The 27,825-nt window shown below is 34.7% G+C and overlaps 1 protein-coding gene across 2 annotated transcripts in view; it reads right to left on the bottom strand.

The window, feature by feature from the left end:
* Positions 1-586: 586 nt before the first annotated feature.
* Positions 587-27,825, bottom strand: part of CDH18 (cadherin 18) — a 177,027-nt gene continuing 149,788 nt past the window's right edge. For both annotated transcript variants that reach the window (XM_030943315.1, XM_030943316.1), the window contains 4 exons: positions 21,050-21,171; positions 16,241-16,358; positions 5,434-5,685; positions 587-4,233 (listed from right to left, as the gene is read on the bottom strand). In XM_030943315.1, the coding sequence (XP_030799175.1) occupies positions 3,743-4,233; positions 5,434-5,685; positions 16,241-16,358; positions 21,050-21,171 (983 nt within the window). In that variant the 3' untranslated portion in view covers positions 587-3,742. The remainder of the gene's footprint in view (positions 4,234-5,433; positions 5,686-16,240; positions 16,359-21,049; positions 21,172-27,825) is intronic.

The following is a 27,825-nucleotide window of genomic DNA, read 5'->3' as shown; positions in this document are numbered from 1 at the left end:
GAATTCAAGCTCTTCCTTGTCTTTAAAGTGCATTAAACTACATTTTTGACAGGTTTTAGTTTGACAATTAAGTTTCACATTTTTCAATTCTTATATTGACCATTTTTTCATATTATTTTGACTTGTCAAGATTACAGCATACCGAGTGCCCTCACCATTATAAGAAAGAGGGTTTATTTGAAGGAATGCAGCTAATTATTTTGGTGGAAATGTACTATTAGTTGAATGGTTGTTGTAGAAATCAAATTGTAAATAGAAAAGCCCTTAAGTATCACTTTGCATGTGCCATTTAACTTTACTCAGTATTTTCAGTTTAAGTCAAACTGGCAGTTTTCAGCATTTAGTTGTTAAGCAGCAACAGGATTACTATTTTGGCTAATAGGAAAATATTTGAGAATATGAGTACAGAAAAGATCCATGAAAGCTTTAAGCATAGTATATATAATCAGAGTTAACCATAAACTGAGAAAAAGTTTCCCACAATACTTTCACTGAATATATGCTGTGTTTAAATCAGCAATGCTACAAAAATGATTGTGCCATCCAGTGTTAATTTTCTTCTACTTCAACATAGAATCTAGGTCAACAGCGAATTTCTCAAATATGGTTTAAATTTGGTTTTAGGATACAAAGGACCAAAAGAAAAAAAATATGAGATTGGGTTAATAGAATTGTAAACTTTTTCTGTACTATGAGGCCTTCTTCTGTGGCCCTGAAGATTTAACATTCTGTTATTTGTCATGCAAACAACACGACACTGTGATGTGTATTTGAATAGAACACAGTAAGCATAGCAAGCATGCAGACATATCATGATAGAAAAGCACATCTGGCCATCACTGTGGATAGGACGTACCAAACAGGACACACCGCAGCATCACAGAAGCAGCGTCTCAATAACCCTGCAGAGTTTCAAAGGATTCAGGTTTCCTGGGGTATGATGCATGTGCTGTATAGCAGCAAAGAGAGCACCAGGAATGGCAAAAAGGGAAATATTATTTCTCTGAGTTATTATTAACTTAAACTGATCATTAGCATAAGGAGTGACTATTTGCTTGTGTCACTGCATTTCTGTTGCCTGTAAGCCTGAACATTCTGTGATGTAAATTAAAACAAACAATGGCACAAACACTGCTTTAAACACAAAATACAATTGATTTTCCCTGCTTTGGTGTAGGGCCAGAGGGAATAGACATAAAGATAACTAATACCCAGTTCTCAAAACTATAATACAACAATGAATGCAATTTTCATGCAGCTGTGATACAAAGTATTATGGTAGTAGTGATGCTGAAACATTTTGTTTTTAACACTCTACTCATACAATATAAAAATTTAGATGTTGGCATAAAGCAAGTGTGACTTAAATAAAAAGAAAATTGCTCCTAATAAAATCACACAATACTAGTTGCTTTATTTGGGACAAAACTGAAACATATCCTAGTTCTACCCCAAAAAGAACAATAAAAGACAACCATTCTCAGCTTGTGTGTAACCCTTACTGCATCTAACTTCACTCTACAGTAAGAATGCCTCCTTAAATGCTTTTCTAAAAGATTCTGTATTTCATAAAAAACATATAAAAATTAACACAAATTATTAAACTACTTTCAAATCATCAGCGGAATATCTTAGGGTTCAGGTGTTTTTCCCTATTAAATTTTCATGTGGGTTCAGATTCTGAAAGAGAGAAGAGTAATTACAAATTTTAAACAAAATAGTGTACAAAAAAAAAAATTCTGGAATTACAGTACAACTAATACTTTTCAGAGTGTAAAAGTTGCTTACAAAGCTACTTGCTATTTTTTCCAGAAGGCTGTTTAAACCAAAACCAGTCAACTACATCTCAGGAGAAAAAAAAAATCTCTTCAAAGTAAACTGATCAGAAATTTCAGTCATGTCTAGGACCTATCCAACCATAGAGTAAAGAAAAGAAGGCTTAATTATCTAGTTCACCTGTGTGGCTCACAGTAGATCAGCAATAAATATAGACTCTTCTTTACTAAGCCGAATATAAGTGGCACCTAAAATGCAGAGGGAGGAATCTAGTGCAGCATACAAATCTGTATCACTCTGCATACCAGACCGCAGAGGCTAAGAATAAAAGTACACAGCTTCTACTCTGGATAGTTTTCCAATCAAATACACACTGGAAGAAGTCAATTTGCCTAAAGTGGACTAGAATTAGGAGCAGAGGACTGTTGATAGTGATCATGAGTATTACAGGTCATAATCTCTCTTAGGATATTATGAGTTCCTGGTCCTCTCACAGTATCACCAGAAAGATAAAGAAAAGCTTAAAATTCCAAACAAAGGAAAAGATAAATCTGAATCTGCTAGATGAGGTGCTAATCAGGCTGCTATGTTATGCAGAACTGTTTAGCAGTTCTGCTGCTGCAATGCTAAAAAAGAAAAAAAAATTGCTGGATTAGGTGTTAAACAGTTTGCTATGTTAAGGAGAACTATCATTTCTCAATGTTCCAAAGTTACTAATGTAAGAAATCAATTTACTTAATCCATAGGAACCACAGTAATGGTATATTTTTTCACTGACTTAAAATGCTCTTGTTTCCATGATGCTTGAAATAGGGAAAAACCATCTTGTTCTGCTGAGGTGGCAAATGCTCTAAGAGAAATAAATATCAGTAGATTGAATTTAAAAGAAAATTGCATCATCATCTTATTCTCCTTGCTTCAGTTTTCACTATCCCCATGTCTTACCAGCAGCTCTATTTTGCTTTTAGTCAAATTAAAATTGTGATTAAGAACTCTGGGTTTTAAACAGACTGTTGTAGCTTCTGGACTCAGATCAGCAAAAGATTTAAAAAGCTTTAGCTCTTGACATAAGTGAAGCACAGTGAACCAAAAAACCACATAGTTTAATGGTGCTGCCATTGCTGTTTTTATTGAAAAAGCCTATGCTTCATCTGCTTCGCTGCATAAAGAGTACTTTGGGCCTATTCCATTTAGATGAATGATCCCATGAAAAGACAAAAAGAAAAAGTACAACACTGGAAACAGCAGTTCCTCTAGCACGCAGTAACAGAGCAGGTCTGGGATTATGGACTAGAGCTGTGTTTGAGCTACAAATAATGATGCCCTCCATCTGTTAGCTGGTTATGGATGACAAGATTATGAAGGACATAACGAAATGACAGCTTCTCAATGCAACCTGTTAAGTCAATAAGATTAAATCATCAAAGGACCATTTATTTAAGAGGACAGGTGTGGCTTATCACCTCTGTAAAGGAAACAGACTGGTAGCACTTTTCACGCTGATAGTAAACCTCATTGTCAACCTCATGTTGGGATCACAAGGCCTAGAGCACAGCTAGAAATGCAACACCACGACCACAAGAGATTTGATCCTTTTTTAGCGCTCTTCTCAGACAGACATGACCATAAACTTACTGCAGCTTGGAGCTGTTACGCATATTGTAATAAAAATGTCATTTCTTGGCTTTACTTTAGGTGTTGTTGCAGAGAAGGTACCAGACAGTTTAATGAGCAATTAAAAAAAAATAAATACACAAGGGACAATAGATTCTTTTTTCTGTATTTTCCAAAATTTGACTTTCTTTCAATTGGAGAACCCAGTTTCAAATATGAAAAGGGCACTTGTTCTACAGTAACTGCATACAACTTACTCAGTTCCAAGTACTGTATTCACTTTTTTTTTTGTTACCATTGTTGTCATTATCTGTCCAGTGGTTTAGGAACTTCTCTGTTCTGGGAATTACAACTAAGTTGTTCTTTCTGGTTCTATTTCCCCATAGAGTTCAGCTAGCTTCTTGAACTCGGGTCCCCAGTCTCCAAGGTAATTATAATCCTGGTCAGATTGTGTCGTTGCTGAATCCAGAGAGCTGATAGACCCAGCTTCTGATCTATGACCCTCATAGGCATATGTCTGCAGGGAGTCATATGGGGGCACACTGGGGTCCAGATCAGCCTCTGCCAGTCTTTGATTAAGGAACTCCTGAACATCTATACTGTCAAGGCTTGAGGAGGGATGATGCCTGGACAGAGGCTTCACTTCAGGCCGAACATCCCTCCGGTATTTTAGCTCTTCAGCAGCAGATGGATTCCGCAGTGCTGTGATGTCAAATGCTTCCGTGTCTTCCTCTCCACCTCCCTCATCATCATATGTCACAACATTTTCCCGGACATCTTCTTCTGAAATGATCAAAGGCTCCTTCTTGCCACGTCTTAGGGTGATGAAAAGGACCACAATCGCTAAAGAGAAAACTGCAGATATTAGAGTAGGTTTAAAGTTTAGATCTGAATATGTTACAGAAATAGCAGACACTAAGTCAAAAATACAGAGGTGTAATATTTTCAGGATGGTATTTTGAGTACTGGTATTCAGGATCATCTGCTACTTAGTTTATTAGGGATCTCATAAAGGAGATAAATGGAGATAACAGTCTTTCAGGTAAATGAAAAATGAGCAACTAAATTTAGCATTTTTCAGAAGCATAATCCAGGGCCTTCAGTGCTTCATTAAAACCAATGTTTAGCATATAAATTGAATTATTATGGAAAACATTTCTTATTTTCTTATGAATATTCAATTTTGTGTAATAAAATACAAAATTACGAGATAAAGGTATAACTGTATATTTTAAAATAGCCTTCTGACAAGAAAATACTGAAGCAAGCTGTAAAGAAAGTAGGTCTTAGAAAATGTAGTCTTTGGGGAAAAAGTCCTCAAAATATCCTCTCGATTACACTGCAATTGCTATTATTTCTTTCCATCTCTGTGCAGAAAATCACATGAGTATCACAGAGTCATGCACGCAGCGAGTTGTGTCTCTGACAGGAAAAAAAACACAAACCAAAACCAACCACAATATTAACTAATGGGTAACATTGGAATTGACCCGCAAAAATAAAAAACCTAAAAAGAGTCAAGAGGAAATGCACTTGTAATGGCATTAATCTTATGAGTCGGCTTATAGTCTCTTATGTCCCTTGTCCCTGTGGATTATGTTGTGCATTGCTATCAGTTTATCCCACCAAGGTAATTAAGAAATGGCTCTTGTAGAGTGCTAATGATGCTTCTTACAGCATAAGGCATTTCAAAAAGCTTTGCCCATCTATTTTCTACAATTTTTCAAAACATGGTATTAGAGTCCTCTATTTTTTGAAATCTTTCTAAATTATGGAAAAAAAAGATCTCCAGTGCTAATTACTTGATGACCTCTGAAAAAATTTCTACTGGATTCCAGATATTCAAAAATGTACTTTAAAGGCACTTTTCCCCTATTAACTCTAGCTAAACCTTTGCCCTCTAATCACAGCTGTGTGTTTCTAATTGCCTCCTACTACCAGGCAACCACTGTTTCAAAAGCATGCCATATTGAAACCTTATGCCCTCCCAGATTCTGAGAGGCTTTGGAGGGACAGCATTACTTAGTATTGCAAATGGCTCACCAAGAAGGATGACAATGCAGAGCAGGATGGCAATTAAAGCTCCTGTGCTCAAGCCAGCCGAGGAGAGGAAAGCTTCAGCATGGCAAGTTCTCACTCGTCCGTCCCTCTCACAGGCACAAACCCGGATGGTGAGGGTGCTGCTGCTGCTGAGAGGGGGCACGCCGCCATCAGAAATCAAAACAGGGAGGTAATAGATATCTTGAGTGGTTCGACTGTATCTCCTTCGTCTTGTCAGAATACTGGCTGTATTATCTACAATATCAAAACAAGAATAACATTTCAGTGAAGTAAAAGATGAAAAAAAAAAGAAGTTATTTGCTGTTTGTTTCCCATCAAATGGAAGCATGGGGCTTCCTAAAACTAGCAAGCCCTAATCTATGAAAATGCACAATCTAGAATTAAAATTTGCCAGGAAGTTTTTCTGGTCAATAGATGAAAAAGGGGAGGAGTTGAAAAGTAACTAACATTATATAAATAAGAGTACTTAAAACTCTTGTATTTTTATTAGAATCAAGAGAACTTTGACAAATATTTTGGGCCCAATTTGCAAGTCTTTTCATCCTATGCTATGCTGCTGGTAGCATATGAACCCTTGTCAAATTGTATACCTGGAATTATGAGGACTGACTGCTATTGTAAAAGTTTTGTACAACACAAAATCCAAAATTCTCTTGACACTCGGTAGAATATTAAAACTCATTTAGTAAAAAGCTAAAATGAGACTTTCATGTTTTAGTGTTTATTAAAGATTTTAAAGTTTTAGTGAGTTTTCAGAAAACTTCTAAAAGGACAGTGAGCAAAGACATGTGCTTTGAAGAGGTCAGGAGGAAGAGGGAAGGCAAAGGAAGGCAAAGGAAGAGAAAAAGAGTGGATTTTACATGTTCTAAACTATTAGAGTTTAAAGATAAATAAGAAAGGCGGAGATAGTGGCATAAGACATTTTCACCCTTCTGTTACGTATGGGTCCATTTGGCATAGACAAGGAAAACCTCGTGCTTATTACACACATTGCAAGAGCATTTGTAGGCACTAAGGAGAGTAGGAAGTTGCCACACATATCCCTCCAAATCCAAGAAATTAAGAGGCATAAAAATTATGCAGGGGAAAAAATGTTGCAACAATATATAGTTATAGCCAATATTCCTGTGTCTAAAATTTATTTTCAGTTTGTAGCCACCACTATTTAATTACTAGCCTCTGAATAAAAGTCCAAGATAAAAAAAAATAAAATTGGAAGCAGTGAGAATTTGAAACACCAGCAGTTATAGAGAGGAGAGATGGAGCCTGATAGATGCAGACACTTTAGAAGAAAGGAGCTTTCTTCTTGTGTTGCTTGTCACATGGTTTCCAAATTGTGGGGTTATGAGATTGGAGTATTTTAGCAAACAATAGAAGGGTGATAAGTACAGAATACCTCTGCCAGGTTCATCTTCCTATTACAAACAAACAAACAAGAAAATTTCTTAATTTTCCTTACCACTGTAGCTGCACTATTAAATGGCTTTATCATAATCTATGGAAAAATGAAATCCATGTAACTCTGTGAAAATCTAGTGCAACAAAATAGCCAGTGCAGCATATATTTTCCAATTAGACTGCTACACACACATTTGAGTGAAAGGGCTGTTTTTGTTTAAACTAGATACAAGATCTTTTTCAGGTGGTTACTCTTTATGCTATATTTTCTGTCAAGCTCTGCACAAAATTTTAAAACATTCATTTTAACCCACTTTTGCCAACATTTTATTTTGCATGGCATTTGACAGTGACATTTAGAAAAACTGGCAATATCATCCCACATCATCATAATATCACAATATATTTGGTAACAGGCTTCACACAAGAAACACATATATGAGCTGGGAAGTGATACAATTGCTGATAAACCAAGAACTCAGCACTGAAGTTCTTTAGCTTTACATCTGTACATAAGCAATACCCACAACACACCTCCACACTACCCCCTATTTTTGAAATATGAAATATCCAGCATGGTGAGTTTGTTATAAGTTCATTAAGTGTTCTTTTCACGTGGAGTGTGTGCAATATAAGGTATTTATTTATGTCAGGTTTACTTATTTACATCAAGTTTGCTTCTACAACATTGTATTTTGATGACTGATGACACCAGTCACTTATTATACTGTTATATAGGCTGTTATATATATATATATATACTGTTGTACTATATTCAGTCAAGTTACAGAACCTTACTGGAACAAGAATAAGGTGATAAGATAATTCTTTAATCTGAACAATTGTGACAGAAAATAATACCATAATGTTGTGGAAGATTATAAAATGTCCATAATATAACATACTTTGCAAAGTTATTTGTTGTGTATACATCCTGCCTGCAAAATATTTTGCATTTTGTTTTTCTGGGCCAACTAGAACTCTCACATTACACCCAAGCCCGGTCACTGTCATTAACATACACCAACGACCCTTCTCAGGCAGTATGGACAAGAGTGCACCAGGTTTTTTTCCTGCCTCAACATTATTCCAACAGTCTGCAGATCCATAAGCATTCCTAAATAGCCTCATGCAGGCACCATGACACACTGTGGCATGTAAATTCCTTCTGCAATACGATAACAGTATGCTGTTGAGCTGCAATACAACTTCCACATTATTTTGTAAATTCAAAAGAGAAAAACCCATTGATAATGAAGTCTGGGATCCATTTGGTTCTACACAGAGTCAAGAGGAGGTGCGTGACCGAGCTCTGTGCTTGTTGCCCGTGACTTAAATTTTAAAAAGAGTGAATGATCCAGCGCACAGCTCCAGTAGCAGTGATGAGAATGCTTGCTGACAACAAAAGCATCAGAGACTGAGCATAATGAAGAAAAACTGAGGACTCCTGATCGGGGATCTTGTAGTAATTTTAGCGCAGAGACTATTGGCAAAGATGTGAAGGAAAGAACATTGAGATGTGAGAATGTATGCTACAAGGGTAAATGTGGACAGATGGGAGGAAAATTGTGAGGAAAAAAAATTAAAGCTAAAAGAAAAAAGAAAATAAGAGAAAAAAATGAAAAAATGGGAAAATTATACAATTCAATGTTACAGGAAAAAAATGTGAAAAAAAGCTATAATTAAACCTTGTTTCTCTGGGAGGAGGGCCTTGTCAAACAAAATTTTGTCAAACTGATATTTTTATACTGTAAAGAATAAATACAAATTTTAAAAAATAGAGATTTTTTTCTTTCAGTGTTGTATTTTTTCATTCAATATTAAATTGTTTTTCTTATACTGTCAACATTAAACAACTAAATATAAGATACAATGAAATATTGGTATAAGACAATTAAAGGAAAAAGGGAACTGGTAAAAAATTTTTAATTTCAAAGAATTGCCATAGAGAATTTTTGGTTTTGTATTTTCTTGGGTAGTAAGTAGATTTCTGTAGAAGCAAATGTTACATGACATACCCAGAAGTTTCTGTTAATAACATACCCAGTGATAAACTTTCTCAAAGAAACAGTGTAAAGTTTTTCCTTCAATGAAATTTCACAAATTTTAACACAAATAAAATTATGGTCTTTAAGACACTGGCTTGGAAATTTTCTGTTCCCAATATCATCAGAGAGGTTATTTCTCATTATTTCTCTATCAGATTTAGATATGGTAACTTAGTGCATTGTGTTTACATATAAGTAAAATACTGGAAAGTATCTGAACTCTCACATACTATTTTTGTCTCATTAAATTTCTTAAAACATTTTACAAAGAAGATATTTAACATTTTTCATAAAAGGAAACTGTGTCTGATTTTCCAAAGGTCACTGAGAATCAAGCATAGCAGAAAATTATCAAAGCCAATCATATTGCCATAACTCAGGAATTGCATCTCTGATGCTCTAGTCAGAACTCCATTCTTGAGAACAATCATATGCAAAGCTATGCCAACAAAATGAATGGAGAGAAAAAAAGTTTCTTGCAGCCGAACTGCAATATTGACTGCATTGTGAAAACCATCCAACATGCTGGTGTTCTGAGCTTTCAAATTTTAATTGCTTTTGTTCCTTGTCAAAAACCATTATAGGAATGTGTTGAGAGAAGAGATAGAAAGACAGTAACTTTTAAGAGCTTTGCACAGAACAAAAAATCTCTCCATCTGTAAAAGCTATAGGAAGCCAAGTATAGAGTCTGACACTGATGACCTAGAAAAGAGTTTATTGAAAAGGGGAAAAAAGTTATATCAACAGCAGTAGTTTGAAAGGGAGGCAGGGGGTTATGCAGTGAGAAATTTCTTTGGTATCTGAAAAAAGATACTGCAAATAGTTGGGGAAGGCAAGTGTATAGGATAGCAGCAATAGAAATAGGATGAGGAGCACTACAGATCTCATTCTTCTAGACCTGGAAGGAAAGATTTTTTTATCTCAATAGATTTAAATGGTGAACTTCACCCCTGAGGAGTATGATAAGAACCAGGACTCACTGGAGATTACAGGACTGACTGCTAAGGGAAATTAACAACTCCCATATAAGGAAAAAAATATTTATCTGATAGCTTCTGTTATACATTGCTCCATTTAATGAACTAAACTTTCTAATGATCTAAACTTACTCCTGTTTGGGCTGCTCTTTGCAAATATGTCAACTAGAAGTTAAGCTTTATCTTAAGTGAGTTTGAGGTTACCCATGGGAAATGCTACATGGCTGTAACACAGCAACTCTTCACCCTCTGAAGATGTCATCGTTTACTAATCCAGGCTGTACACTGTATACAAGGCTGTTATCACAGTCTTTTTTCCATCATCTCTGCCTTTTTACATTAAGCTCCTAAGCTAAATAAAGAAATGAGGGCATAGGAAAATCAAGGAAACAGAGATACAATGGTAAGGGCATGGAAGCTGACTGCTGGAGTGCATTGGAGGATGCTCATTTATTATTCACAATTTGAGAATTCCTTTGACACATTACACATTAAATGGAGAAACAAGAGAAATGGAGGTAAAAGAAAAAAATAAGTAAAATCCTGTATTTATCTTAAGGCATGTTTCAATTTTCAGCTCTGCTTGTGTCAGCAGTTCAACTACTATAAATTTTCTGAGAAGTCATAAACTAATTAAAACCAAAGAAGATATATTGGAATGATTTGCATTTCTTACATTTCTAAAGTTGGAGCTGTTAATTTGTTTATGTGAACTACATGATATGCATTTCTGTTTCATTTCTTTATTGATAGCTCTTGTAAATATTTTTTCTCTTTTGCTGTCTTCAAAGCCATTGCCAATGGGCAAGAAGCTATTGAAAGTTTCTAGTTCAGTGGGTAGCAAAAACGAAAAGTAACATAGAAGTCATTTTTGGTTTGAAATATAGTTATTTGCTTATAGTTGGTTTTTAAATCACCAACAAGCTGCAGTCCAGAAAAGAAATGCAGAACCACTACACTATGCACTAAAATAACTTTACAATCAATCTTAGAGCTAATTTTTTTAAAATAAAAAAAAAATCGAAGATGTTCAGAGGCCTGAAGAGGGAAAATGTCTTCCCTCTACAGTAGCTACTCCTGGTTTTCTGTTATAATCATGGTAGAATTCCTTTTTAACTTCCATATGTTGATTCTGTTATACCTACTCAGACATTCAATCCATTTCCAGTAACAATACTTGTGTGGACTGTACTTTCAGTCACCATGTGTGATGTTAAATTTGCACTTTCTCAGATATCATTTCTCTCCAGTTACAACTTGTCTTCTTTGCAGGATGATATTTTACAGAAGGTCAGCAGTAATTCACAGTACCACATAACCAGAACAAGCACGACTCTGTGATGTAAATGAAAGCCGGAACTATGCAGGCGTTTTCCTCTTGTGATAGGTTGCAAAGTGGGGGCTTCAATCCAACCATTTTAAATGTCATTTTAGGTGTTCTAGAACAACTAAGTCATGGTCTGGTATCTGGCATATTCATTTGCAACTTGCAAAGCTCTGAAGTTAATTCACAGGCACATTGTCCAATATGGTAGGAAATAAGAAGGGCAGAGTGATAAAGAGAAGATTCTGTAAGAAATTCACACTGGGATGGAATCAATTACTCTCTGGAGGCTGTTCTCTTTCTAAATAACAGCAATGATGAGTAAAATTGATCTCTTTATTTTTTTACTATTTTTGATCTGTGGCACAGGGAGAAAGGTTAATATATATCACAGGCATGGGTGGATGAATACATTAAAATCTTCATTTTATACAGATGCCATTGAACTCATCATGCTCTAAATTTTACAGAAAAACACATCTCCACTTCTGTGGGTGTTAATGGATCTTCTGACATAAAATTAAGAAAATTGAATCTCCAGAATTATAGTATCAGAAAAATGGCATACCTTTATTCCAATTCCAGAATATTCTCCATCACTGGGCAATAATCAAAGGGCCAGATCTTTGAGATAAGTGGGCAGAGGGGAAAAATAAATTGCAAATGCTTTTGTGATATGAAACCTTTGTCCTGAAGAAATAAAAGAAGAGGAAAACAAATGCTAAGCATTCTCTAGGGAGGTGTTCTTCATTGAAAGTAAGCTAAACTTAGACTGCTATCAGAAGTCAGCAATCTCAATTTATTGAAGTAAGGGAATGCAGACATCTCACTGGCAGTGTTGGGTGAATATGTCCATTATCTTCATTAACCCTCCTTGTCTAGGAAATTTACAATACCACTAAGCATCCATGGAAAATTGTATATCTTGTGATTAAAAAATAGCACCAGCAAAACAGTGCTTTACAGTCAGAAATTTCTTAAATGCTCTAAATGAACTGTTCTCTGAGGGTTCAATCTTTTTTCACTCTTGAAAAAAATTATATAAGTTCTGAAAGAGAAGTGACTCTATATATTCATGCTTGGAAATATGATAACAATGACATGTTCGGATGCATTTTCCATCAGACAAAAAAAAAAAGAAAAGACAAATATATCCACAATTCATTATGCATTGGGAAAAATATTATTATTTTTAGGGTAAGAAAAAAAAGTACAATTCTAGAATTCGTAGAAATTGATCTATTGGGAAGAACTTCTGTTGCCTTTATTCTGATTTCCAAACAGAAGATGGTTTTAGACCCATATAGTTATGGAAAGTTTTTAATGGGATATGCAAAGGTAGATATTTCTGATTATGCAAAAAGTATAAGTTTATGATATTAGAAAAAGGATTTCAAAATTATCAATGACAATATCCTAAAAAAGAAAGTGAGAACAACACAGACAACAGTTAAATGAGTTATGTAGAATCTGATTTGCAATATAAAAGCACAGCAGAAAAAGTACTTGTCTTTCCAGGTTTTAATAGAAATTGTAACAATTTTGTAGGCAAAATAAATTGCAAAGAAACCTGTTTTCAATAAAAGAACTTCATAAGTACAATTCTCAAACAAAAAAGAAAGGCTTCTTCTCTGGGTTTGCTCTCTAAAGCTGCAGAAAATTATTACAACTTAATGCATTTTCTTAGTATAACAAAGAAATTCTATTCCAGCTCTTGTTCTGCCTTGCTTACATGAGCACAGATACTGCATCATTTTGTTGTCTGTCCTCTTGTTCATGCTTTTAAGCCTTTACTTTCTCTGAACAGTATGTAATAAAGTATGTAATAAAACTTAAATGGCAAAAAAGCATCTCTTGTACCTTAAGAATACAGTAGGGAAAACTATCATATTCTGTATTTTCCTTTTTTTTTCTTTCAAATGAAAATTGTAGCACAAACAGAATACAGAAGGGTATCCGCGGAATCCTTAATTTTGCTGGATGCTATATTTGGTATAGCCCTGTCACTCTATCCTGACCTACATTTCCCTGAGGGTTTTAAGCTCTGCATTATGAGGGTGAATATTCCACAAATAGAGATTTCATATTGTGGAGATTTTCATTTACAAAATGCACAAGTTCAGGCCCAAGAGATATAAGTTTAATTGGTCAAATGATCAATTACAGGGACTGAGGATTTAATACCTATTAAGTTTGCTGAAGGCATAGAAGATTATTGAGCTGAATCATAAACATGCTGGGATTGTATATTGCTGCAGTCTATACAGGTAGATAGGAACAAACTAGAGAATCTTTTGCTTGTACAATCCCTAGATTTCAGTCAAAGTGCATAGATATAAGCATAAATATTTTAAGATCCAGTGCACTGCTGTGGAGTGTACTGATAATAAATGAATAGGGGTACATTCATGCAAAAGTGTATTTAGGGTTCAAGAACAAAACTGTTGTTTTGGGTTATGAAAACAAAGGGGAAAAATGCCTATTGATATTTTTATGAAATGGAACCCTTTTTCTGAAGAAATAAAAGAAGAGCATGACTGAATTAGAAGGTGACTGCAAGAGAAGTATAGCTTCGTAGAGACAGATACAGCTACTACTAACTACCATTTTCTATGTGAAATCAAGAATTTGAGTTTTATCATTATACAAAACATTATAAAAAATTCTCTTAAGCCAATTTTTGTAGTTTTTTTCTTTAAAAAACATAATAAACAAACAAATAAAACCCTCCCAAAATACCAGCCTTTATATAATTTGGAAATCCAGAGCAGTTGTCTTCTGTTCAGAGCAATCTGATTATTTTTAATGCCTGATGCTCAAAAATATGAGTTTTCAAAAGTGCAAACTTGTCACAGACATAAGAAAAGCCTTTCCTGCCCACCTTCTTTCTGCTATTTCCTATAATAGAAAGCCACAGAAATTCTCTTTGTGAATAGAAGCAGATGAGAAATATGGAAGCTGTAAATGCTTGATAACTGCGTGTACTTCGTAGATATTTCACTACTATTTTCTGTATAAATTGTGTCACAAAGAAAAGGTCCCAATAAAAGACAACGTTTAAACAATAGATTCAAATTGCCTTGTACCAAGCAAAACATAACTATGTATTTACTTTTAAAATAAATTTCTTGTTATGTTTTGAGTTAAATCATCATTTTTTAATTATATGGCCAATTTGGATGTTGCATTTTTGGAGTCTCTGTTTGTGTAAGAATGTTTATGCAAGATAATGTAGGAAGTGCATAATTTTATACTTCCTTAGGTGAGATAAAAACACAATGCTCAACAGGCTTTTGTCTTAAAAGACCCCTTTTTCAGTTCCTTCCTCTACCAACCCCCTCCCCCATAAAATCAAATTTAGGGTAGTCCCAACACTGCTTTCTGTTGATTGCTAAGTCATTTCTCCCTGATCTCAGGAAAGTAAAAAAAAAAAAAAAAAACAAAACCAAAACCAAACAAACAAAAAAGTGCTTTTATCCACAGATGAATATTTCTATCCAAAATATGACATTGCTGCATCAAATGTTTGTTAGAAGTTCATGCCCTCTTACAAATCTGTGTAGTTAAATAATTTATGTAGCAATGAACAGACATAATACAGACCCAGCTTTAAATATGTTCAAAACCATAAAATATCTATGTTGTCACAAACCACAGTTTTAGAAGAGCTATTAAAAAAAACTTCTTGATATAAATATGTTGTATTGAAATGAACATGCACATGGTCTTTCGCATGAGATCATAGTCTAATAATCAACAGTTTATTGGAATCACAGACTAAAATACAGAAATATTTTAGTACCCCTCTTTCATTTGAGGAACAAGAGCCTGGCTTTTCCTATAACGTTCTATCACAATCTGAGTGGGATTGATATATTAATCTGGGAAAGTGCTGGTGTCTCACTTAGGGAAAAGTTTTAATATATTATTTAGCCCTTCAATATTTATGATTATTTATTAATATTGATATATATTTATTGATCTCTTTTGGAACTTGAACATGAAATCCATTTATCTATTCCAAATAAATAGCATGATTCTTTTTCTTCTGTAAATATTGTTAAACATTGGAACAAATTCTTTATTAGGATTATTCAATCTCCTTCCCTGATTGGTTTTACAAACAGATAAAAAAGTCTGTAAAGGATTGTTTCAATATCACTGTATGTACCAAATATAACAATGATGGAGCTAATGCATTACAGAGGACTTGTGAGCTGTAAAATCTCAGAATGTATTCCACAGCAGTACTACAAATACATAACTGTAAAACAAAGCAAATCCCATACACTTCCACATAGGCATACAAAGAAAGCCCCGCAATACACATAGACAAAATCTCAGGAGGAAAATTTAGACAAATATTTAAAGTTTACGCTTATTTTCATCAGGTTGCAAAGTGGATACCACAAGGTAATACTTGATCAAGAGCAAGGCTGATTTAGGTTTGGGTTTTGGAGGTTAGACAGCTTTCCGCTCAATAAATATTCAGAAACTTTTGTTTGGGAGACTCTGAGGGCTGTTTTCCATCTGGGACTACCTGCTATGAATTTCTGATTGCAATGTTTAGGAACAGTTTCTTAGGAAGGCATGAAGAGATGGACTACCATCCAGGGACCACAGAAAGACCTGCTCTTGATGTCATATCTGTAAAAGTAAGCATGATTTCCAATTTTTATGCCCCTTAATTTTTTTCTCTTTAAGCAATAATTGGCAATAACCTTGACAGTACCCAATCAGTGCTATTCACCTAAAAGTAGAACAAATTTACATATTTTTCATTAATCCACTTTTCAAAAACATTCCTGAAAGTATGAAGTATAAATGCTAAAATAAATAGAATATAAATACAAAATACAATATATTATTATTCATAGTTTGCAAAATATTGTGTACATATGTCCTTGATATCCAACAGCTCAGTGATGACATGTTACAGTTTTCTGTTTCTGTAAGCAAATGCATGGAAATTGTTCTGTTCAATTCAGACAGCCCAGACAAAACAGAAGCCCATTTCTTTGAGATTTATGTATTAGATTTACCTTCATTGTTCCTTAGAGTAAAGTTGGGATTCAAAGAAAGTCCTTCATCAAGAGAAAAATGGAATCTTGCGCCATTTGCAGAATTATCTTTGTCAGTAGCAGTGATAGTCTGAATTACCTGAAATAAAAATTAACAGTCAATGTGTTGAAATTTGAACTTGACCCACATAGTGCCTGACTTCAGCAGGATGCTCAAGTTTACTTTATTTTAATTTTCTTGACTTGACTGCTGCTGAATTCAACAGATGAAATGACTGGGTCATTAATTTGATTTCTCTAGCAGGAAATATTTTAGAAACCACACTTCAGAGCCAGGTAAAAGCATCTAAAGAATCTATATTTTCTGATCTTCTGATACAGTCAGGACCTGGTGAAGAGATTATCACCATCTGCATTGTATCCTGCTGACTTCCTGAATTACAGTTTTAGCTAAATGTCCGTTTTTATGGAGCCAAAATACAGGCTGAACTGGGATGGTCTATGAGAAGTGTCATCTGCCTGCTGTCCTAATAATTGAATGTACTTCAATATTGGTAAGGAAAAATAATTAACTAAAATATTTCTGCTAACCATATCTCTGCTTAAAATTTCCCATTAAGAATCAGTTTTAAATTGCCAGAGAACAGAACAGGAAGAACAGAAGCCAGTCCTGGTTTTAGTTTAGTTTGCCCAAAAGTAACAGAACTGGATGTAGCCAAAACCATGTCTGAGAGAGGTATTTTTGAAAGGTAGGACCTTTGCCTTTGAAAGCCCTGGTGGTGTTTTAAATTTACTTTCAACTAAAATTGATCTAAGTTCTTGGAATGTGGGACCAAACTATATTTCTACCTCTGCTTTCATTTTCATGCTGTGTCTTGAAACTCAAGTGCAAAAGTGGAATCCAATAAAAGTTGTTCCTGTGATATAGGCAGTGAAGCCCACACAGACTGCTGCACAGAACTGATAGATATCCTGAGGGAAACATAAAAGTGGGGAGGGAAAGTGCTCTTTTCATAAGAATTTTTCTGCTCAATGTTCAGCTATAGTCTGTCTGGACTGAACCTGAAACATATCCAGCACAGACTCCAGTGGCTTGGTCTGTTTTAAAACTGAAAGACACCACAGAAATCTCTACCTCCATTCACATAAGAGAAGCAAAATAAATTTATTTTTGAAATCATGTTCTGGTTTGGGCTGGGGTAGAGTCAATTTTCTTCACAGTAGCTGGTATGAGGCTGTGGTTTTAATTTGTGTTGGAAAAAGTGTTGATAACACAGAGATGTTTCTGTCAGTGCTGAGCAGGGCTTGTACAGCATCAAGGTCTTTTCTGTTTCTTGTGTGACCTCACCAGCAGGGGGGTGGGGGTGAAGGAAAAGTTGTGAGGGGGCACAGCCAGGACAGTTGACCCCAAGTGAACAAATGGATTTTCCATACCATATGATGTCATGCTGACTTATGAAGCTGGGGAAAGAAGAAGGAAGGAGGGGTTGTTTGTAGTCATGGTGTTTGTCTTCCAAAGTCAGCGTTGCTGCACATGATGTTGCTCTGCTCTTCCAGAGATGGCTGAACACCTTCCTGCCCATGGGAAATTGTCATTTCCTTGCTTTTCTTTGCTTGCATGTGCAGCTTTGGCTATGCCCATTACACTGGCTTTATCTCAACCCACAAGCTCTCTCACTTTTGCTTTCCTTATTCTCTTCCCCATCCCACTGGTGGGGGAGTGAGCAAGTGGCTGTGGGGGGAGGAGTTTTCAGCTGGAGTTAAACCATGACAACTCAATAAGGCATAATGCCTATTCCATTTACTATATAGAATAAATTACATTGCATTGACTTTACACATTTGGCACAATTAACGGTACTTATGATGGTTGCCAATAATGTTTTACTAGTTTGTCATAATAATAATGATTTACTAGTTTGTTTTTTTGAAGTGGAGCAGAGTAAGATCAATCTGAAAAAATTCTGAAATATCTATAATCATGCATATGACTTTTACCTAAGTCATGGCAATACTGGTTGAAAATTTTGGCAAAACCTAATTTTTCACTACTGAATTTTGCAAAGGTGGCACAACTGTACATGATAGTAAAAGTATCATGTAAAACCAGAAAGATAGGATTTTCTTAGCTATATATATTTAGTTCATAATTTTGAAATTATATTTGGCGCAGCGAGACAAAAAAAGTGGTGATGGAACACTATGTTCAAAATAATTGATTTCTGTTATTATTCAAATACTAAAGGTGTCATTAAATGCCATACACATCTGTAAAAGCTTCAGGTAAGACCATAGGAAAAAAATATTATTTTATTAAATATTTTTTGTGAATCCCCAGTGTTGTTTCTCAGTGAAATATAAGTCAATTTGCCATGCAGCTTCAGCTTTTATTTGGCAGCATGGTGGATAAATTTTCATCCTGTTGCCCTATGCTAGATAAAACATTCAGTGACATTTTACAGAATGCTGCTTCAAGAGCATGCCATTCTACAAAAAAACCTTTGATCAAGGAGTCAGTGACACATGACTTGTGTAAAAATTGTTTGGTTTTACGACTAACTTTATAACTCAAAATATACTGTCTATATTCCCTGATTTCACATATGTACACAAGTATTCCCTGAATTCTTGAATACATGTAAAAAGTATAGCACCACATGGTGTAAACTTCTGCTTTTTCACATAGAAAATAAATATTTTATGTTTACTAGGATAGGTCAAAGCATTTTTAGAGGCCTATTTTTAAACGAGAAGTTCACGCATTTTTAGAAAATATATCCAAGACATTCATTCACAAGTGAGAAACAAAAGTACACATCATCTTGACACCCAAATGTACTATTAACCCTTTTCTAATTAATTGGCCAAGTACTTAATAGTCTATTAGCAGACCTTAACATGCACCATGCCAAGCCTGATTAAAATAAAAGACATAATCTCAGCTTCAGTAAAGCCCAGCTGACAACACTGGTAGGATGAAACCGAAGGGTCATGATATTTTTTAAAGGCAACACATGATGAGAAAAGAGAATTTCAAGAACTGAGGAGAGCTAATTGAAGAGGACAGAGAGCAGGTGTTAAATTCTACTCAGAATCACTTTAGAGTTGAATCAATAAACAAGCAAATATACACATGACAAACACATAGCAGAGGCATTCCTTGCCAACCAACATTGATTTCCTTTTTAGAAGATGGCAAAATGTCATTTTCCTACATTGGCTAAATTTCACAGCCATTCACAAAATCAGTATATGTCAAGAAGTCAGCATTCTCCAAGTCTGAATGTCATCTAAGATCAAATCACAGCTACTTTGTCTACTTTAATAAATAATATCAACCAAGCTTCACTTGGAATCTGTTGCAGATGCTTAGTCTATCTTCTCAACTATATAATTACTAAATGATTAAAGCTGTCAGTTCAGCCTGGAAATGCATGTTTCCCCATGAGCATTTTCTTTTTGACATGCCTTAGGTTTGGTCATTTAGACTTAAGGCTTAAGCATTAAAAAGTTGAAGCTTTTTTTTTTCCAAAAAGCAGAGCAGTGGAGGGAAAAAAGCAGGAGACTGTGATTAGATGATCACAGAGCAGGCTCTGTGATTAGATGATACTCTGAATTCACTCCATAAAGAGGTCTTCTGATAATAAACAAGCAAACACAAAAAGTCCTTCAATGACTATTTACAGGTTAGTTTATCTCACACATAAAAATTTCAAAATAGATTTGCTGAGGAAATAAATAGTGGATCTTACAGGACAGTGAAACATGGAAGCCCAAGTCAAGCAGATGTCCCTAGAAGTATCAAATTTGTTATTTAGGAGTAAATCTTATGAAACATTCTCATAGGATGATGGATAACTCAAAGTTATACTGTCTTTTCAGTGATTCAGAACCACCCAGCTGGGAACCCTTCATAGCATATGGAGCACTTGTCTTCTTCTGCAATCAGTTTATTTGCCCCTCCCTCATATTTGTTGAACACCATCTTATTTTTTTGGTTTTTTCCTTAGACTAGATTGTAACATCTGAGCAAGACACGTACTTTTGTGTTTTGTTTTGGCTTCTGTTTAGTGTTACAATTTTTCTGAAACCTTGTTGTGAAATGCAAATAAAAAATATTTCATTACGCGTATGTAAAGGAGCCCTGTTAGTTGAAGCATACAACATCAATCTGGTCCAGCCTTTGGTACTAAACTACAGCTTGTAGAGTCCCTCATGGCAGCACTAATCTCAGGTATTAAACTGCAGTGTGGCTGAGGTCAGGAGTCATTCAGACATGCAACAGTAGCTTAGGGAAAAGTACAAGGCTGGCCCAAACAGTGAGCAAATGTTATTGTATCCCTTAAAGATCTTATCCATAAATTATCATTTGTAAAACTACTATTGAAGAATTAAAACTTTGCTACAAAACATTAGCTACTTACCAGCAACAACAGCCCCAGCAAAAAACATTTCTGAGATAGCTTCAGATTTGCATAATTTACCTGATTATTGGTTAAAAGAATTTAACATTTATTGTTAAATAATATATTTTTTTTAAATATTAGGAAAAGCTGAATCAGTTGCAACTAATGCTTAAAAGAGATTTTTTCTTACATTAGTTTTTTACAAGTTCTAATTATTCTATATTTGCATTTATTTGAGGTTTTCAGAACATTATTTTTAATTTAATAAGGATTTAATAAGAGATATTCAGTTGACAGACAGACCTATTTGGATTTTCCAGTGTCTCAATAAGAGCATTGAAGAACAATACAATCATTAGGTAAGAGGGAAGATTCTTGCACACATAATTGCTCTAAAGACAGGAAATATAGCTGTCAGAGTTACCTGACCAGGCTTTGAATTTTCACAGACGACTACATCATAATCTCTGGCAAGCTCGGGAGGATTGTCATTGACATCCAGGATTCTAACACCAACTGGAACATGGCTCACTAGCTCAGGATTGTCTGCAAAACACATAGGATGGTATTAAGCATTTTAAAATACTCAATATTGCATGTAATTCTCAATTTAAAAGTGGTTTATTAACACCATAACTAAATGAAAACTGGATGCATCTACAGAAATTTAGTTAACACAATAAATCATGTTTGTTGTACTTCATTAACTGTTTTGAAAAAATAGCAATTAAAATGAGTGGGAAGTATGGCAGGAGTCAAGTCACTTAAATCAAATACAAGCTACTCTGGAAATGAAGTGGGAGGAAGCTGCTGGACTTATACTGTCACACTGTATGGTAAAAAATGATCAATTTCTTGGTAATTAATGTTGAACTGTCATCATAGTATTGAATTAAATCTAATGCAAAAAATATGAAAGCATTTTTCTTTTTCACAGTTCCTTAAAGGGTTTAGAAAGTAAAATGCAAATATAATAAAAAAACACATAGGCATAAATAAATTTTCCCCAAGACTGAGTTCTGGTTTCTCACAAGTTGCTATGGCATTTCACACAGTAGTTAGTAAGTGTGGTTTTTGCAAGCAGAAGAAAAGAAAGAAAGTTTAGCAGAAGTGAGTCTGGTTTTTGCACAAAGAAAACAATATTCAAATGCCAATACCTAAGGCTATGATCTGTACTTTCATGGCAGCTCACCCTCAGAAAGATTACACCCTCAAAAAAGCACAATAAATAGAATCCTTTCAACAAGAATACACTTGCCATGAGAAAACAGAAAAAAACCACCACCCCACAATTTCTTTCAGTCCATAACACCCTTGTTCTTACTTCTAAGTACTAAGGCAATTTTATTTTGTTGAAAGAATTATGTATTTAAACTTTTTATGATTATCTAATATGTGCCTTCTGGAATCTGTACAAGTATCAATCAAACAAGTTAGATGACAAACTTCATTTTTCATTCACCAACTAAATGAAACAATCAGTAGAAGACTATAAAGTCAATCTTTCAAATGGAATAAAATGGAAGAATGGGGTATTATAGATTGACATTTTAAAAGTTCATGTGTGTGCTCATGAGAAGAAAAGAGAAAAATAAAAGAGAGAGAAACATTAGTAGTCCAAGCTTCATTCATGGTGAAACTTCATTCACCATGGTTATTTTGATAATAATTAATCCCTACCATGTTTCTGTTAAAAATGGTCATTTAGAAAATGCCTTATATTTGTCACACATTTAATAATCTCTGCTCAGAATTCTGGAAAGCATTGACTAGACACATACTTGGCTTTAAAACCACCAGTGATGTAGGTTCCCAGTAAAGAAATATTTGAGAATGTTGAAGTTTTTTTGACAAATGGAGATATCTTTTTCTTTTGTCACATGGGATATTAGCCAAAGGATCTAGGTCTTAGAAGTTCCCTCAGATTTTTCATATTTTCTTTTTAACTAATATGTGTATATTCACCCAATGATTTTAATACATTTGAAACTTAATAGAAAGGAGATAAAAAAGTTGACAGAAGACTTAACTAACAGAGGAATGCTATTCCCAATTACCATTTGCATTAGAAGTTAGAAAAACATGCTCAGAAGACATTTATAGGCTTGCAAATGCCATTATCTTGCTGAAATTTTCCTTCACTGTTTTTTTCAGCTTTACCCAGAATCTATAAATATCTTTGTAAAAGGTGCACCAAGAGACAAACTGGACTATCTCCACTGTTTTTATGCAAGAATGAGGCACTCTATTGCCTTCTAAAAAGCATCTTTAGTAGAAAAAGTTTAAATGCTAGGGATATATAAGTGAGGGAAGAATTGCACTTGGCTGTCCACTAAGTATTTGGGAGAAGGGAGCCATTTATCTATCTTTGCTGTTTTTTCTGAAGGAAGCAATCTTCTCTCCAGGAGAACATTCACAGTATGAGTAGTAATACAAAAGATGTTTGTTCCTTTCTTCAGGGTAAGTCAAAAGATTGTGCAGAACAGTGCAGGCAGTACAGATTTAACATGGCTTACTGCTCACTTAAAATTTAGCTTGCAACTCATTTAGGTAATGCCCTCTGTTAATATAATCAGACAATGAAATTAAAAAATGCTGTCATTACAATTACAGAATATGCTATCTATGGCTCAAAGAAACCTTGGTTTTGAGACTTTGTTGAGGAAGTTCTTGAACATAATTTGTAAGGTATGTGAACTAGAAAGTGGTATACATGAAAGGAAGTGCACAATGCACACACAGAGGCAAGATTCATAAACTATAATGAAGAATTTGAACATTTTAATACTACAGAAAACTTGGAAGAGTTTTAGCAAGAGGGCAACAGAAGTTGTGATTATCAGATAATCATAGGATCACTGAAAAATCTTAGTTGAAAGGGACTTCTGGAAGTCACTGGTCCAGTTTCCAGATCAAAGCAGGGCCATCTTCAAATGTATGAGGGGGCATAAAACATCCAAGAGGATGCAGAAAAAATCAGAGGGAGCAAAGAGTAGTGGGTACTACAGATAATGGACTGCTCTTTAGGCCTGGCATATAGTTACCAGAGAAGAAAAAAATCAAACATTTTATTCCGGTGCATGACAAAAAGAGTTAAATACTTTTGTTTCAGTACAGTGCTGCAGACCTCTTTGCCCCACCTTGAATGTGTCCTCTTGTATGCCTGTCACTACTACCCAGAGCAATCTTACTTGGTCAATTAGTTTTGCAGTAGTTTTGCAGAGATATTTTATGGAGATTCAGAAAGTTTACATTTATTTCTTTTGCAGCTGTTTTACAGTGTGAAGAATTTATAAATACCTCATCAATTCAAAAGAGCTCTTTATGCACAAGGTAATATTAGTAACTCCCTGGAAGCCAGTACCTCATGGAATCACTGACATTTGCAGGCAAATTTCCATACTGATAGGATACTCACTACAAAATGCTAATGGTACAGTATTAGCACCAGTTACCAAAACAGTCTTGAACAGTGTGCATACAGCCGAAATTTGCATGCAAGGCGACAGGACAATTTATAATAGGGGAAGAGAATGAGAGGGAATTGAAGGAAATAAGTTTTTTTTTCTCTTTCTTTTTTTTACTTTTGATTTTGGGAATCAACATATACTCCAGTCTTTTTCAAGAATACAATTCACCTGCAATCTCCAAACCAATCTAATAACTGGCACTTTTAATAGTACATTTTTCTTAATAAGACAAATTTCTTGCAGTAGTATGGCACATTTCCAGTTTTAAGATAATCATTGCTGACATACATTTCAGGCCTGTGCATCACAAAATATTCTGTGTCCTATTAGCATTATGCCTTGAGAGTATATTTTTCGAAATGAATGATCTCTGTTTCAAGGGGCAACTGAAGCAGAAACACTGCTCCGATTCACCTGTGCTAGGGACTTATTTTCTTATGCTTGGGACTTTTCCCAGAATAGATAGTTCTTCTTCCAGAATACTAAACATCTCTAAAGTAAATAAATTTCATTATCCAGATCTTCATATTCAGATCCTCCATTGGCAAGTCCACTCTAAATATACAGAAGACCCAATTAACAGCCAATGTGAAGCCTTGAATCTTCTCTTCTATTAGTTTCAGTGGGCAAACTTTTAAATCCCTGATTAGGAAGATTTTTAATATAGTTACTGATGACTGAGAGTTTCTTTTCACACTAACAAAATTCCCATAGACTTCATAAAAAAATATTCTACCTAAATACCTTTCAGAATAGAAGTCCTGACATCAAAAATCTTTTGTGTGTTTGTTTATTTGCTTTTTGATATAAGCCCATTTGCCATCTTTTCAAGACCTTACAATGCAAACCAATACTTAGGAAATTCAGCTAGCTCTCTATACCATTATTTCTTAAAGAGAAGTACAAAAGACTCATCACATTCCTCTAATAAAGGTTAGTTTTAACACATTAGAAGAATAAACATAGATCCAGGAAGGATAAAATATACTACCAAAAAAAAGCCTAAGTGATGGAAGAATGTCCAACATGTAAGTGGGAGTGGCAATATCAATAAAATACTGGGTTTAATTCAGGATGATGTATATGTGATAAACTAAATTTTCTGTCAAGGAGAAAATTATGCAGAATCTAAGAATAAGTTTAAGTTCCAGTCTTCATTTTAAGGAAGTAGGTACATCTAAATAATATTACCTGAAGATGGATAGCAAATGCTTTTATTTTTTTCTTGTAGCAAAATTTAAATTTTTACTGATAGATATAAAGCTGAAGGCACTGCTCGCTTCTCTGTAGTGAGAGGAACTACAAAAGCAATAATGATAATCATAGTACTGCAGTAGAACAAAAACATTTAGAGTTTTCAAGCTGGAAACCCTCTATTGCTGTAATTCAAGCAAAATTCTCACAGATGATGTGAGATTAGAACAGGGCACCACAAAACATACTGGTTCTGTGGCCGGAAATGTACATTTTGAGATTTCTGTCACAAAGCTTCAAAAGGGAAGTAAATGCCATAAATTCTATCCCTTCTCTAGAGCCCCACCTTGGTAGCTAAGAAGAGCCATGCCCTACCTCACTTTCAGATGATAACACAGGAATATCTTAATCGTTGCTTTTACTAAAGAAACAGGAGAAGAAAATCCAGCATGCCTAGAAGCCAATGACTAAGCCAATATAAACAGGCAACAAACATTGAAATTGGAATTAGAAGCATAATTCCTTGAGCAGTCTGGAGAACTAACTGCCTTTCAACAACTGTTAGATTTTTAAAATAATTTTTTGTAGGCTTTCTGTATTGCATTGGTAAGCACACTTAAAAGAACAGCAGATGCTGCTACATCCACATGATTTTTGAAAACTTCCAGAAATTGTTATTCCACTGTTTCTCTGGGCAGCTTGCTCCAGTGCCTGGCCACTCTGTCAATGAAGAATTTTTTCCTGATATCAAGATGGAATCTTCCCTGGTACAACTTTAAACCATTTCCTCTTGTCCTCTCACTTGGTAGAAGAGGCCAACCCCCACCTCACTGGAGCCTTCTTTCAGGCAGCGGTAGAGAGCAATAGCATTCTCCCCAAGCCTCCTTTTCTCCTGGCTAAATGGTTGGATTCAATGATCCTAGAAGTCTTTTCCACCCTTAATGATTTTATGATGCTATAACTTCCTATTGCTGTGATGCATTAGTAGGCAGCTTGCCAAGCCTGAAAGTAAACTGTGTATCATTGGTAAGTTTGGACTGGGTGCCAGTAGAGTGTCCAGCTCTCACCAGTAAAAAAGTAGTGGATATCCAGGTCATTGTCACTACACCATGACCAATACAGTCTCAAAACCCTGTAGTTTTGTTTTTAAAATCTACTTTAATCTCTTTCAGATTTAGGGAAATACTTTTGTGGCAGATTCTATTTTCTGGAAAAAAAGATGTTACCAATACCAAAACTTTTTCTGAAACTAAACTAGAAGGCAGAATGCAAGTGAGGTCAAAGATAAAGAATGAATGTGATTTTTTTTTCCCTTGGTGAAGTCAGGGTTTATGGTAACAATTTTATTTCTGTTTCTGTATTGTACCTATAGAGAAAAGCATATATATATAAAAACAATACAAAACACAGTATATTTCCCTCTAATGACACCAAAAAAAGTGATAAAATAGTGAATTTCATTCTTTAAGTCAATTTTCTATTGCTAAATTACTAGTTTTGAAAAAAAACCAACTGAGACCAAAAATCACTATGAGGACATTTTATATTTATTGTAAGAAAAAATTTCAAAGAAAAACTGAGGCAGGAATCTAGCAACAAACTCACTGGTATTAAAAAATCATCCTGCTGTCCACCAGATACAAATGGTTAGGAGTTTATAAAACTGCAACAGCATTTTGTTCTGATTTAGATGATTTTCTTGAAGATACTGTAAACAAAACATTTTCTAAAAACTGATTATTTGACACAAGCTATTAGAGTCATTCTTGGTTATGTGGAAAACTTAAAAATGAGAAAATAAATTGACATAAATTCTTGTTCTTTTATTTTTAGTGTTGTATGCCAGGAAGGTATCCCTCCAAAGACTTATTTCCTTCAGGCAATGCATATGTATGTTTCTTTCATGTGTTTCAAAATAAACAAAAAATCATTGTGTATTTTTGTCTTTTGATTTCACTTTTTGTAAAATAAATCAGCTTGCCTCATAATAGTATTAACAGAAATATTATTTGTACTTTATGCCTCCCCTCCAGCTTCAGTTATCCTTCTCCATATGACAGCCTCATGTCGCTCTATTAGGAGTAATATATTTTAATACCTTACCCAAATCTTAGTAATTTCTTTTCTGCAAATATAAAATGTGAAAAAGAACTGTCAAATTCTTCTCATAACCTTGCTCTTTAATGATGGTAATATGGGTAGCAATAACCCTGTGATTCTAAAGAACAGACATAACCACACCTCACTATAAGAATACACTTTATTTGTTGTAATTATGGGACTTTCATTATGCAGCAACTCAAGGGGGTTTATATTTCACTGCTACATATTATTAGTTGTCTCTGTGGGTCCTGTTTTCGGCTGAATTATGCAACTGTATGTTTCTGTTATTGTTTTTACCAAGACTTATTAAAAAAACTACTTATGTTACAATTAGAAAAGACACTTTAATGTTTTTTAATCTAAGTCTTGCAAAATGACTGTTCTGGTGAGTTATCCCAACTTTTCACATATTTAAATTCTGAGCAGGGTTTGT

The sequence above is a fragment of the Camarhynchus parvulus genome, chromosome 2, assembly GCF_901933205.1.
Source record: "Camarhynchus parvulus chromosome 2, STF_HiC, whole genome shotgun sequence".
Lineage (NCBI taxonomy): Eukaryota > Metazoa > Chordata > Aves > Passeriformes > Thraupidae > Camarhynchus > Camarhynchus parvulus.
The sequence above is the reverse complement of the archived record's forward strand: the minus strand, read 5'-3'. Positions and strand labels throughout refer to the sequence as shown.